This window comes from Xenopus laevis, chromosome 7S, assembly GCF_017654675.1.
Source record: "Xenopus laevis strain J_2021 chromosome 7S, Xenopus_laevis_v10.1, whole genome shotgun sequence".
Lineage (NCBI taxonomy): Eukaryota > Metazoa > Chordata > Amphibia > Anura > Pipidae > Xenopus > Xenopus laevis.
The window spans coordinates 100,278,651-100,291,130 of NC_054384.1; the positions used below are offsets into that span (position 1 = coordinate 100,278,651).

Here is a 12,480-nt window from a genome sequence, read left to right on the forward strand (position 1 = left end):
TGGATCGTACCATCGCACTAAGGGACATCCTCTTCCCAACAGGCACGTGAGGTCCAGGCCTGCCAGAAACAGGAGGCAGGGGAGGCAACTGGGAGTAACTGCTGGACCCCTAAAAAGACAAAAACAAGCATAAGGCACAGGTCAAGCAAGAGTGCTACTCAAAATGGCATTTGTTTGAATGTCCAAATGGGAAAACGACATTTCCAAAGATCATAATATCCTTCTTCAAAACTACAGGTGAATAAGGTTTACATATACAAATACACTAGAGCAATTGGCATAAAAGCAAAGATACAGTTGTATGAAACAAGGATTCCTACTATTTTTAGATTGTGTGTGGAGTGTCCCGACTTTTTTCGTACCATGGAGATTGGTCAGGTTATAAAGTTTCTGTCCGATAATAATATCTCTGCATGTATTGCCTATCTGATATCAATTAGAAGTGACAGTCACTCATTGATATCAGATAGGCAATACATGCAGAGATATTATTATCGGACAGAAACTTTATAACCTGACCAATCTCCATGGTACGAAAAAAGTATAAACAAGGCCCTCCCTTTTATTCGTATAATTGCGGTCTGTCAATTAATGGCCAGAACGCTGTGTGATTTGGTTTTATTCTTAGTTATTTTAATCTGAATGGCTAATGGTAGATCGTTAGACTCAAATACGAGCATTCGTTGAACAAGTAATAAAATCTGCACGTCTATGGCCAGCTTTAAAGCTCCCATGAAAAGAATTCCTGCTCGTATGCAAATCTGAGATGCAGCAGCAGTTGAGTGAAAGGGAGGGCCTTGTTTATACAGAGTACTTACGCTAACAAAGGAACTCCTTGCTGCACCAGTATTCAGTCTGCTCATAATGATTTGAATACCTCCCTTAACACCGGCACAGTTTTGACTGAACTAAGCTGAAAGTCCAGCCATCTTTGTGCCACATGTCAAGCACGTTACTTAAAGAAAAACTATACCTCCCAAACAATGTAGGTCTCTATAAAAAGATATTGCATAAGACAGCTCATATGTATATGGGTAATCATAAATAGAAAATTGCCATTTTAAAAAATAAGGGCTGCCCCCTGGGATTGTAGGATTCACGGTGCACACAAACATACCAACAAACCATACATGTTAGGTCACATGAGCCAATTGACAGACAGAGTTGTGTCTTTTGCTTCCACACTTCTTCCTGTTACAGTTAGAGCTGCAGTATTTCTGGTCAGGTGATCTCTGAGGCAGCACACAGACCATCACAAAATGGTGGCTCAAGGCAAGAGATGTAAAAGGGCAATTTTTACTTAAATATTTATTCCAGTTTGGTAAGATTCTTTAATATGCCACTTAATATGATATGAACCATCTGTTGCTTAAGTGTTCATTTTGGGGGTATAGTTTTCCTTTAAGAGGTCGAAACTAAATATTTCACATCTTTGCATAAAGTTTCTGCGTAATCGGCTAAAAATGATGATTGCTTCCTTCCAAAAATGTTACAACCCCATAATTTCCTGCTTTACTAGAGTCCTACTTATGGTGGTCAGGAGCCGCTTCCTTGGGCACAGAATGGGAACTTGCTTTCCTCAGAATGGCACATATAAATTCCTATACCTAGGCCTGTTTATTGCAAACTCCCCCCATTCCCACATAGTTTACTACTGGGACAGATTCAAATTGAGGTAAAAACCTGTTCTAACATTTCATTTCAATTTCCCTGTAGAGGTTAAACCATGGCGTAAATCAGGCCTAATGTGCATTCAGTGAGACTGTGGTTGACCGTTGCTATATATTTGTTCTTCCACTCACCAGTTTCTGCAATTGCCTTGGTACAGAGCCCACAGCGTGGCCAGAAAAAGTTCCTTGAGGAAGCAGGGGTCTCTCGGAGTACTGATGGAGAACAGAAAAACAAAGGTTCTAACAAACACTTGTGTGAACACTTACACAAAAGAATATATAATATACACTTAAACAAAATAAATATAATTATATGCTGGCATTTCATTAAGAAAACTCAGTATGAGGGAAACAGGGCAGAGATGTTAGTGGTGAGGTGGGACAAATCTCCAACATGGTGTGAGGAAGACAGACAGACCACTCATTTAAAGGGATACTGTCATGGAAAAATTTTTTTTTTTCAAAATGAATCAGTTAATAGTGCTACTCCAGCAGAATTCTGCACTGAAATCCATTTCTCAAAAGAGCAAACAGATTTTTTTATATTCAATTTTGAAATCTGACATGGGGCTAGACATTTTGTCAATTACCCAGCTGCCCCTGGTCATGTGACTTGTGCCTGCACTTTAGGAGAGAAATGCTTTCTGGCAGGCTGCTGTTTTTCCTTCTCAATGTAACTGTATGTGTCTCAGTGAGACATGGGTTTTTACTATTGAGTGTTGTTCTTAGATCTACCAGGCAGCTTTTATCTTGTGTTAGGGAGCTGTTATCTGGTTACCTTCCCATTGTTCTTTTATTTGGCTGCTGGGGGGGAAAGGGAGGGGGTGATAATCACTCCAACTTTCAGTACAGCAGTAAAGAGTGATTGAAGTTTATCAGAGCACAAGTCACATGACATGGGGCAGCTGGGAAATTAACAAAATGTCTAGCCCCATGTCAGATTTCAAAATTGAATATAAAAAAATGTGTTTGCTCTTTTGAGAAATGGATTTCAGTGCAGAATTCTGCTGGAGCAGCACTATTAACTGATTCATTTTGAAAGAATTTTTTTTTCCCATGACAGTATCCCTTTAAGTAGAAAGACCTAGCAGCTCCTTTAGTGGATAGACCATGGGATTCCTAAGGTTGCCAACACCAAACAATTGCCATATTTGCCCAGTATGGCCACCAAGGTAGAGAGCTGATTGGAATTAATGAGATTGTGTGGTCCTTAAAACAACAATGCAATCCCAATGGGATTCTAAAACCATATCTGGCTAATCTGCGACCAGATATTGGTTTTTGAGATCAAATGGTGGCACTGAAGATCTAAATACAGAGATATAATGTGCAACCAGAATAGAAACCGAAAATTTTAGATGCTCACCCGTGTCACATGGCTTCCGTGTCTTCTGAGTGGTGGTGTTAATGATAACTCAGGAGGGCACTCTTCCACTATAATTCTCTCAGCTGGAGTGCTGGGTCTCATCTGCATCCTGCTATTGGGATAAGCATGAGTTCTCTGAGGGATAGGCATCCCACATCCATCTACCAGCCGTTCGTCTTCAGCACCCAAAGGCTGAGACCGCCTACTATATCTGTTAGGACCCTTTGCCATTGTAGACGAAGAGTAACGCTCTTCAGTAGGCAAAACATCATACCGATCAGATGGAGTCTGGGGTCTTGATAAAGATTTCATCATATGGCTTCTAATCCGAGAACTGGTCACAAAATATGCTCTGTCTTCAATGTGTCTAGGGCCATGTATGAAATTTCCAGCTTTATCTTCTGCAGGAACCATGTCCACCCGTCCAACAGGAGTGTTGGATCTGACAGTTGTCCTGCCTAGTGAAGGAGATGCACTCACAGCCAGATCTTCATTGGAAGCTGCTTGAGATGGATTAGGCTGGCCTTTAGGACTGCGGCTTACACAATAAAGTATATCCTTTCTTGTTGGGCTCCCTACTGTTGGCCCAGGACTAGCATGAGATGTGTCTGAATAGTTCATAGATTTCTCAGAGATGAATGGAACTCCATACTTGACACTTGGTGGAGGACTCATTTTTGCCATTCTGTGTCTAGGATGTTCAGAAGGAGTTGGTGGAAGAGACAAAGATCTTGAGGGTTTTACAAGTCGTTGAATTACATATTCTCTAATTTCAGGTGAAGGACAAGTTGTGACTCTTGATGGGGAGCAAGAAGAAATAGAAGACAGGAGGCGAGTTTGAGGAGATTCAGGAGGCTCACGCTGTGCCACATATTTTCCGTCTCTGGAGTTCCTTTCTCCAGCTTCACAAATGTACATATGTCCAGGGAGGACAGCAGGGGATGAAGGGGCAGAACGAGATAGTGGGGAGGAATACACATCATGAGGACATTCAAATCCCTTTGGTGGAACTCTGGATGGACTTCTGGCAGAGTAAGACCTGAAAACAAAACCAATTAATACTTATTGTCTTAAGCAGGTTTGAAGTAAATAACATGACATAGATAAATAATCATCATGCGATACTAGCAGAACATTACTGCATTAGTCCCAATATAACTTACTCCAAGGATTCCTTTATGTCAGGCTCTCCCTTGTGAAAAGGAACCCACTCCTCATCCTCGGGAATAGAGTCTTTTCTCTCCAGTGACCTTTGGTTTTCCAGTTCTAGCCGACTGTACGGGAAATCAGCAACCTTCACCCCATTTTCAGGAGTGGGTGGTGGAACTGACCCATTTTGGGATAATGTTGTAAAATGCTGAATAGCATCAGTGAGAGATTCTTTGAGTCCATTGAACAAGCTGTCCTTATCCAAGTCTCCATTGCGCTCCTGTTCTGGGAGACTTTCCCTTGAGCCCTCATCTTGAGATCTGGTTTCGGAAAGGTGGGCAATTTCAAGGGATTCTGCACTTTTGGCATGCTCACCAGCAGCACCTATTCCAGAGTGTAAGAAGTCCTCATAGCTGGCATATAGATCTTCTTGGGTAGAATTAGACAGGTTTTGAATTTGGCTATTCCTGAAATGGACAAGAATAAAAAAAAACATTGTTATTGTGACAGTAACAACTGCCCGGCTCCCACATACCCAATGATCCGATGCAAGACTCTACAACTAGTGGCCACATTCCCTCCTCTCTGCAGGGGGAGCCAATCTAAAAACCAGTACATATACCCAGCAGTTATAGCACTATATGTGCTTTTCACTGTAGAGAGAGCACATTTGTGTATTACAAACTAGCATATTTTAATATAATCCCTAAACGTTCCATTTTATTGTGGTCTGCATAAATAATACAAACTCCTCACTTCATTTTTTCCTCGGAAACCACCAGGGCAGAGTGGTTCATGGCCCGGATCCAGGCATTCATATCTTCATGTGTGTCAGCGCCAAAGTAATAGGTCCGCATGCCAGGATGCTCTGCCTACAAAGGGAAATAGGGATATATCCTAAAGCATTTGCTTTTTGACTCTTGGTTACTAACAATTATGACATAAATCATAAACAAGTACTGGATCCATTATCTGGAAACCCACTCGTTTACTAAAAATTATCTGGAAATCCATTATCCAGTAGCTCTGTATTACAGAAAGGCCATCTGCCATAGGCTCCATTTTATCCAAATAATTGAAATTTTACCTTTTCCCTGTGGTAATAAAACAGTGCCTTGTACTTGATCCAAACTAAGATATAATTAATCCTTATTGGAAGAAAACCTATTGGCTTGATTTAATGTTTACATCATTTAACAGTAAACTTAAGGTTTGAAGATCCAAATTATGCAATTTACATCTTCAGTGCCACCATTTGGAGCTGGAAAACACCAGGTCCCGAGCATTCTGGATAACAGGTCCCATACCAACAGCATACAAAAGTGCACACTGGCCTAGATACCCTACCTTAAAGCTGAACCTCCGGTTTTTCACCTCTCGAGGGTTGGCAGGTAAGATTTGGTAGCTTGGCAAAAGGATGCTGCCCAGCACTATTTCCTCTCGGCTATCTGGGAAAATAAAACCGGGGAATGTTAGTAAATATAGAGCTTTTTGATCATTCAGATAAGCAATGGCACATGAGCACCCATGCCAGCTAAAACAGGGAATATGCCCATATTATACTTTTTATGACACAGTTGTAATAGTTGATTGCGTTCATTAAAAGGTTGGAAGATTATAACATACCTATTATAACCTATTTAGATATGGAAGATCAACCCAATGTAACAACTAGGGTATCAAGCATGGTATGTGGACCTCTTAATATCACACCCTGTGTAACATTTAATTGGAACCAATATTCTATGATGGATGAATTACTGATCACGTACAGGTTCTGTGTGGTTGGCCCAAGCCTACAACCAGGCACAGAGGCCGGAAGGGAACATTACAGTAAATCAACACACAAAAGTTGAGGGGGAAAAAAAAAAAGTCACCCAAATTACCTCTATAATAGAATAAGCATAAATCTGACAGCACAAACCATCTTCTTTTCCAGAGACGCAAGCCAGAACTGTCCTACAAGATGTCATAGACCAGAGAGGTTAAAGAATTAGAAAGGTTTAGAACACAAACATTCAAAACAGTGATCCCCAACCAGTGGCTCGTGAAAAACATGTTGCTCTCCGACCCCTTGGATGTTGCTCCCAGTGGCCTCAAAGCAGGAGCTTATTTTTGAATTCTTGACTTGGAGACTAAAAAATGGCCTATCACAGCCCTTGTTTGGAACCATGCTTGTGTTGCTCCTCAACTTTTTTTTACATTGGACGGTTGTTTATACGTAAAGTTTGGGAACCCTTGATTCAGCAGAACTAGAATATTGGCTCATAAATGTGATGGTGGCCGTAGATTGTAAGCACCACTGGAACAGATGTGAATGATGAATAATCACTAAAAAATGTTGGCACCAAAGGTTAATATCAGGCATTTTTCTCTTTGAGCAATGACAGTTTAATTGAGTGACACTAGATGGAGCCAAATACTCCATCTTACAGGAGCCACAGTAAAGTCCATAATGTTCGTAACCTGAACACATCATGAAAGAAATTGTCATTTTCCAATATATATATATATATATATATATATATATATATATATATATATATATATATATATATATATATATATATATATATATATATATATATATATATATATTATATATATATATATATATTCATTAAATATGCTCAATGATTTTACAATTATTTGTAAAGGTACTTAAAGCAGTATCTGCCTGGCCGTTTATATTCTCTGCACTCTTGGCTCTGACTCCCAAAATAATGCAGCCGAAGACAGTTGACTAACAGACCAACTGTCTTCTGATACACTGATTGAAAAGTCAGAGAAATTAGATATTTCTAATACATAAGATCAGTTGTTATAGCGTCAGCTAATCTAAAACATTCACCCAATAGCCCACGAATCAGCATCTATGTGATGGAACCAGCAATTCCACAGCAAAGAATAGTCAGCTACACAATCACAGGCAGACTGATTCTGCTGTAGGACCATCTAATACACATGGAGCCAACAGCAAACCCCTCACCTGTTTATACAACCAGCCGCGAATCACAACAGGGGAGTTGGGATCCCTCTTGATGGAGTATTCTCTCTTGCCAAACGTGTGTACCCTCTTCACAGACCTGGTTGTTTGCTAAAGACAAAAATAAAGGCCAACCATTAATTTACTTTATAACGCTTACATTTATGCACAAACCTATCACAGATATGTGAAGTGGGAAGGAGCACACCAAAATGTCCAGGCAATGCCTTAATTCATATGCAGATTTATTGAGTGCACAAGCTTTCGGGGTCAGAACCCCTTCCTCAGGTGGGGTTCTGACCCCGAAAGCTTGTGCACTCAATAAATCTGCATATGAATTAAGGCATTGCCTGGACATTTTGGTGTGCTCCTTCCCACTTCACATATCTGTATAGTGTTTGGCTTGGAGGCTGCCAGGGATACGGATGCACCCAGCAAGCAAGTAAGTGGTGTGCGGCTAAACATTATTGTCAAACCTATCACAACCTTGAGCCCAGCCCAATATGTACTGGTATGGGATCTGTTATCCAGAATCCTTGGGATCTGGGCTTTTTTCTTTCCGTAATTTGGATCTTCATACCTTAAGTCTACTAGAAAATCATGTAAACATTAAATAAACCCAATAGGCTGGTTTTGCTTCCAATAAGGATCAATTATATCTTAGTTTGGATAAAGAACAAGGTACTGTTTTATTATTACAGAGAAAAATCTGGATTATTTGTATAAACCGGAGTCTATGGAAGACGAGCATGCCATAATTCAGAACTTTCTGGACGATGGGTTTCCGGATAACCGATACAGATCCCATATCTGTATTTGAGATGCAAAAAGGTTTCTGGTACCACGGGGGGCTCAGATGTGGCAGGGATCACAGGGTGAATGAAGGGGGTTCTTGAGTTCCGTATCTCTAGATAATCAAGTCATTAAGTTATTAGAATTGTAAACAGTGAAAGTAAAATAATGGTTTACAATAAAATAATATTTTGTTTAAAATTAAAAGAATAGGTAGAATGGGTTGTCAGTATTTATTTTGCTCATGTTGGGGAAAAAAGGTGTAACCCGAGGTCCAAAACACTGCTGCTATGGACTCCATTTTTTCTTCAATAAATGCTCTGTATCCAGAAAGTTCCAAATTATGGAATGCCCATCTTCCATAGACTCCATTTTATCCAAATAATCCAGATTTTTTAAAAAAAACTTTTTTTAAAAAAACAGTACCTTGTACTTGATCCAGACTAATATAATTAATCCTTATTGGAGGCAAAACAAGTCTATTGGGGTTATTTAATGTTTACATGATTTTCTAGTAGGCTTAATATATGAAGATTCAAATTATGAAAAGATCTAGATATAGGAAATATCTCTGCATTGTGTCTATCGATTTAAAATTCTGGATCTTAAGTTCACTCCAGCACCCATATAATATGTATAATTCAACAGTTTCTATTTGGGCTGTTTAGGAGAATCCCTGGCCTATTGGGAGAAGAAGCACCTTTTCAAGCATCGAAGAGGATAGAAGAAAGCCAACAGAGAACATGGAAAACACTAACCCTGGAGCCCTGGCTGACCGAAGCATTTGTGGCTACGCTGCTCGCCATGCTGAGACCGCTCCTGGGACGCTCCATCTCCTCTGTCATGTTCTGTAATTTCCAACGAGTCCTATGTGGTTCACTCGCAAGGTCAGATGTTCATCAATGGTCCTGAACAAACAAAAGTATCCATAGTAATTTGATAGAAAATATAAATATTAATTTGAAACTCTTTTAATGGGACACATTTTTATTATTTTAATGACACTGGGAAGAGCTGGACCATCAGCAGGACAGCTGCTGGCAATGTGGGGATCACAAAGCAGCCCCCTGGAACTTTTGCATATAATAAAGGCACCATTTCTACTGTCAGAGATCAAATGGATTATGGAAAAAAAATTTAGTTTTCGTCACAGACTATGAAGACAAAAGATCACATTTAGCCAACAGCTATTTGACCCCATTTATGCACTTGGATAGATTCTTTGCAGGAGGCTCTAGTTCCCTCTGAATAGCAAGAGACAAATACACTGCTGTCCTGTATGGTCTCCATAGAAGAAAGTATCATGGTATTCCCCCTCCCCATTCAGATGAGCATACATGGAAAATAAATGGCAGATGAAATCAGTCCCTTGGAGACAGACTTCTGGCTGGTTGGTTATAGAGTGCAGAATCATGTTCCTATGACTAGAGAGTGATATCCAGAGGTGGACCTCTTCAAGGGATTATGTTATGATTTTAATGATGTTTTTATTTCTAAATTACACTGTTTACACTGCAAATAATTCAATCTACAATATAAAATGTAATTCCTGAACCAGCAAGTGTATTTTTTTTTTATTTATAATATTGGTGTGTAGGTGCATCTCAGGTCATTTTGCCTGGTCATGTGCTTTCAGAAAGAGCCAGCACTTTAGGATGGAACTGCTTTCTGGCAGTTTATTCAATGTAAAAAATGTGTCTCAGTGGGACCTGGATTTTACTATTGAGTGTTTTTCTTAGATCTACCAGGCAGCTGTTATCTTGTGTTAGGGAGCTGTTATCTGGTTACCTTCCCATTGTTCTGTTAGGCTGCTAGGGAAGAAAAGGAGGGGGTGATATGACTCCAACTTGCAGTACAGCAGTAAAGAGTGACAGAAGTTTATCAGAGCAAAAGTCACATGACTGGGCACTCCTGGAAAACTGACAATATGTCTAGCTCCATGTCAGATTTCAAAATGAAATATAAAAAAAATCAGCTTTTTTGAGAAACGGATTCAGTGCAGAAGTCTGCTGGAGCAGCTCTATTAACTGATGCGTTTTGGAAACAAAAATTTTTTCCCATGACGTATCCCTTTAAAGGTTATATCGAATGTTCGGCCAAAAGTGTATAACCATTGTACCCACCCGTACGAACTTGTCTTTTCAAAAAATAAAAAGTTCTGCCCTAAACATAACATGTGGAGAGCATTTCCCCCCTAGACAGAAAGTGAAGTGTTCATGAAGAATGTTGCACACAGACACAGTAGTATGTCAGTGCCACACCCTGCAGGTCCTACTATTGTGTCTTTGGATAAATAGCACATGATGTGCAGTTTGGGATGGGAATGGGGCGAGTTACCTTGTTGTTTCAGCAGCACTGAATTAACCCACTGACCTCCCCACTGGTGAACCCAAGGGGACTCATGACTGTGTACAACTACGGCATGAAGTACAATCTGTGCACACTTCTACCCAAGCTGGGATATTATAGAGAGAGAATTATACACAGGGAAGGAGAATGATTAGGTCTAGTGCTGGGCTGTCTCTCCCTTCAAAGGGGAGTACATTTGCGGTGTAACCATGGGGGAGAATGAGAGGGAAGAGGAATTTGGCTGCAATCCACAGGAGTGATACAGTAAGCTAGTTTGGCTCAGGCTGGGTAATATTTCTCCTTTGTTCACGATGGGAACCCAGAGACCGTCTGAATTTTGTTTCTTTTCAACAATACATCTCTGATTCCTCCTTAATCTGCACCTTCCTAGCGACATTTTGGCCAAGTAATTAAAATAAAAAAAAAAAAAAGTGTAGCATTTCATTGATTTTTAGCATAACCAAGAAGGCAAACCTGTGATCACAATGAAAAATACTAGGAAGAACCTCCAAAGCCTCAACATTTAAACATATATGACAAAACCCTATAACTTTGTCCATACTGCGTCCCAGCACCTTGTTGATTGGGCAATGCACTCAAAATAAGGTTCATGGCTGGGTTTTTAGACCAAAGACCAGAATGATTTGGCCAGGTAGCAAGAAGTCATTATGGAGTGGGTTAGGTTAGCTGGGACCAAAAACCTGCTAATATTTAAAAGGTTTCTTGCCATTATAACCAGCCCATTTTCACATGTACACTTAAGGGTCTCCATTTCTATAAAAGTGTAGAATACAAGTTGATTACAAAAAGTCATTTTGCGTGTTCCCTCTTCCCACCCCTAATTTGCATATGTAAATAAGGATTCGGATTCGGTTCGTTATTCAGCCAAATCTTTTGCAAAGGATTCGGCCGAATCCAAATTAGGGGATTCGGTGCATCTCTACTCTATAGATGAAATCTGCTAAGGGAAATCTATATAAGGGGGAAGCAACAATAAAAAGCCCACAGACAGCCATACACGGAAACACTCCAGGATACAGAAGGACCTCTTCAATTACTAGAGAGCCAAGTCTACACTTCTGCAACCCAATGTCAGCCACAAATGTACTTGGCAAAGGGCTGCTTGCAAACCTCTGGCATCCAAGTACAACACACATAAAACTTGGGCCTCAGAACAGGGGGAAAAAAAGAAATGAAATCACATATTACCAGTCATGTTTCTGGAGAAGGCTAAGGGCAAACAGTGGTGAATTTGTTATGGTCTTGATAACACTGGGCCTGACAGTTGACCATGACTGTGCACAGGATGGAAAGTCCATGGACCCTGTAATTTAAATATTGTTTGCAGAGTATATGCCCTTAGCCTGAGAACTCCTCCACCATAGTCAACATGATGAATCCAAGAACAATCTATGGCCCCAAAAATACACAGGTAAAATAGATTAGAGCAGGAGTTCCCAACCTTTTTTACCCATGAGCCTCACAAGGCAACTTTTGGGCGACTTCGGAAAACGAAATCGCCTAATGTGATTTGTGCCGTCGATTTTTCATTTTAGCCAGGCACAGAGTGAAGGAAGGCGTTCAGGGAAATTGGTCGCTGCAAAGTCGAGGCGATTAGTCTCCCTGAATCGCCCAGTGTACACTTACCCTAAAAAGAGTTGGGGAGCAACACAAGTATGGGGTACCAAATAAGTGCTGCGATTGGTTATTTGGTAGCCTCTATGTGGAATTACAGCCTACAGGAGGCTCTGTCTGGCAGTACACCTAGTTTTTATGCAACCAACACTTGCCTCTAAGTCTGGAATTCAAAAAGAAGCACCTGCTTTGAAGACACTGAGAGCAACATCCAAGAGGTTGATGAGCAACATGTTGCTCTCGAGCTACTGGTTAGGGATCATTGGATTAGAGGAAGATGTGGAACAGATTTCTACTGCTGTCATTCCTTAAAGTAGTGGAGGCTTGGCAATAATGGCCCAGTACAACAGCAGAAGGCATAATAGAATTCCAAGGACCAAGACCGTTCTGGAAACTTGTAACCCTGGATGTTGCATATTATGTACCCACAGATTCCTTGTAAGATATCGTTACCACTTGGACATCTTTGGACAATTCGCTTTTTAAGCCACTGAAAAGTGTTGCACAGTTCTGGTGCAAGTAAGAAAGTGCAC

At 40.4% G+C, this 12,480-nt stretch overlaps 1 protein-coding gene across 6 annotated transcripts in view; it reads right to left on the bottom strand.

Annotated features, from left to right (window-relative positions):
- plekha4.S (pleckstrin homology domain containing, family A (phosphoinositide binding specific) member 4 S homeolog) overlaps nucleotides 1-12,480 on the bottom strand; it is a 64,366-nt gene that overhangs the window by 18,625 nt on the left and 33,261 nt on the right. For all 6 annotated transcript variants that reach the window (XM_041571627.1, XM_041571626.1, XM_041571628.1 and 3 more), the window contains 9 exons: nucleotides 8,722-8,871; nucleotides 7,175-7,282; nucleotides 6,072-6,144; nucleotides 5,533-5,633; nucleotides 4,942-5,057; nucleotides 4,200-4,652; nucleotides 3,037-4,075; nucleotides 1,803-1,883; nucleotides 11-109 (listed from right to left, as the gene is read on the bottom strand). In XM_041571627.1, the coding sequence (XP_041427561.1) occupies nucleotides 11-109; nucleotides 1,803-1,883; nucleotides 3,037-4,075; nucleotides 4,200-4,652; nucleotides 4,942-5,057; nucleotides 5,533-5,633; nucleotides 6,072-6,144; nucleotides 7,175-7,282; nucleotides 8,722-8,808 (2,157 nt within the window). In that variant the 5' untranslated portion in view covers nucleotides 8,809-8,871. The remainder of the gene's footprint in view (nucleotides 1-10; nucleotides 110-1,802; nucleotides 1,884-3,036; nucleotides 4,076-4,199; nucleotides 4,653-4,941; nucleotides 5,058-5,532; nucleotides 5,634-6,071; nucleotides 6,145-7,174; nucleotides 7,283-8,721; nucleotides 8,872-12,480) is intronic.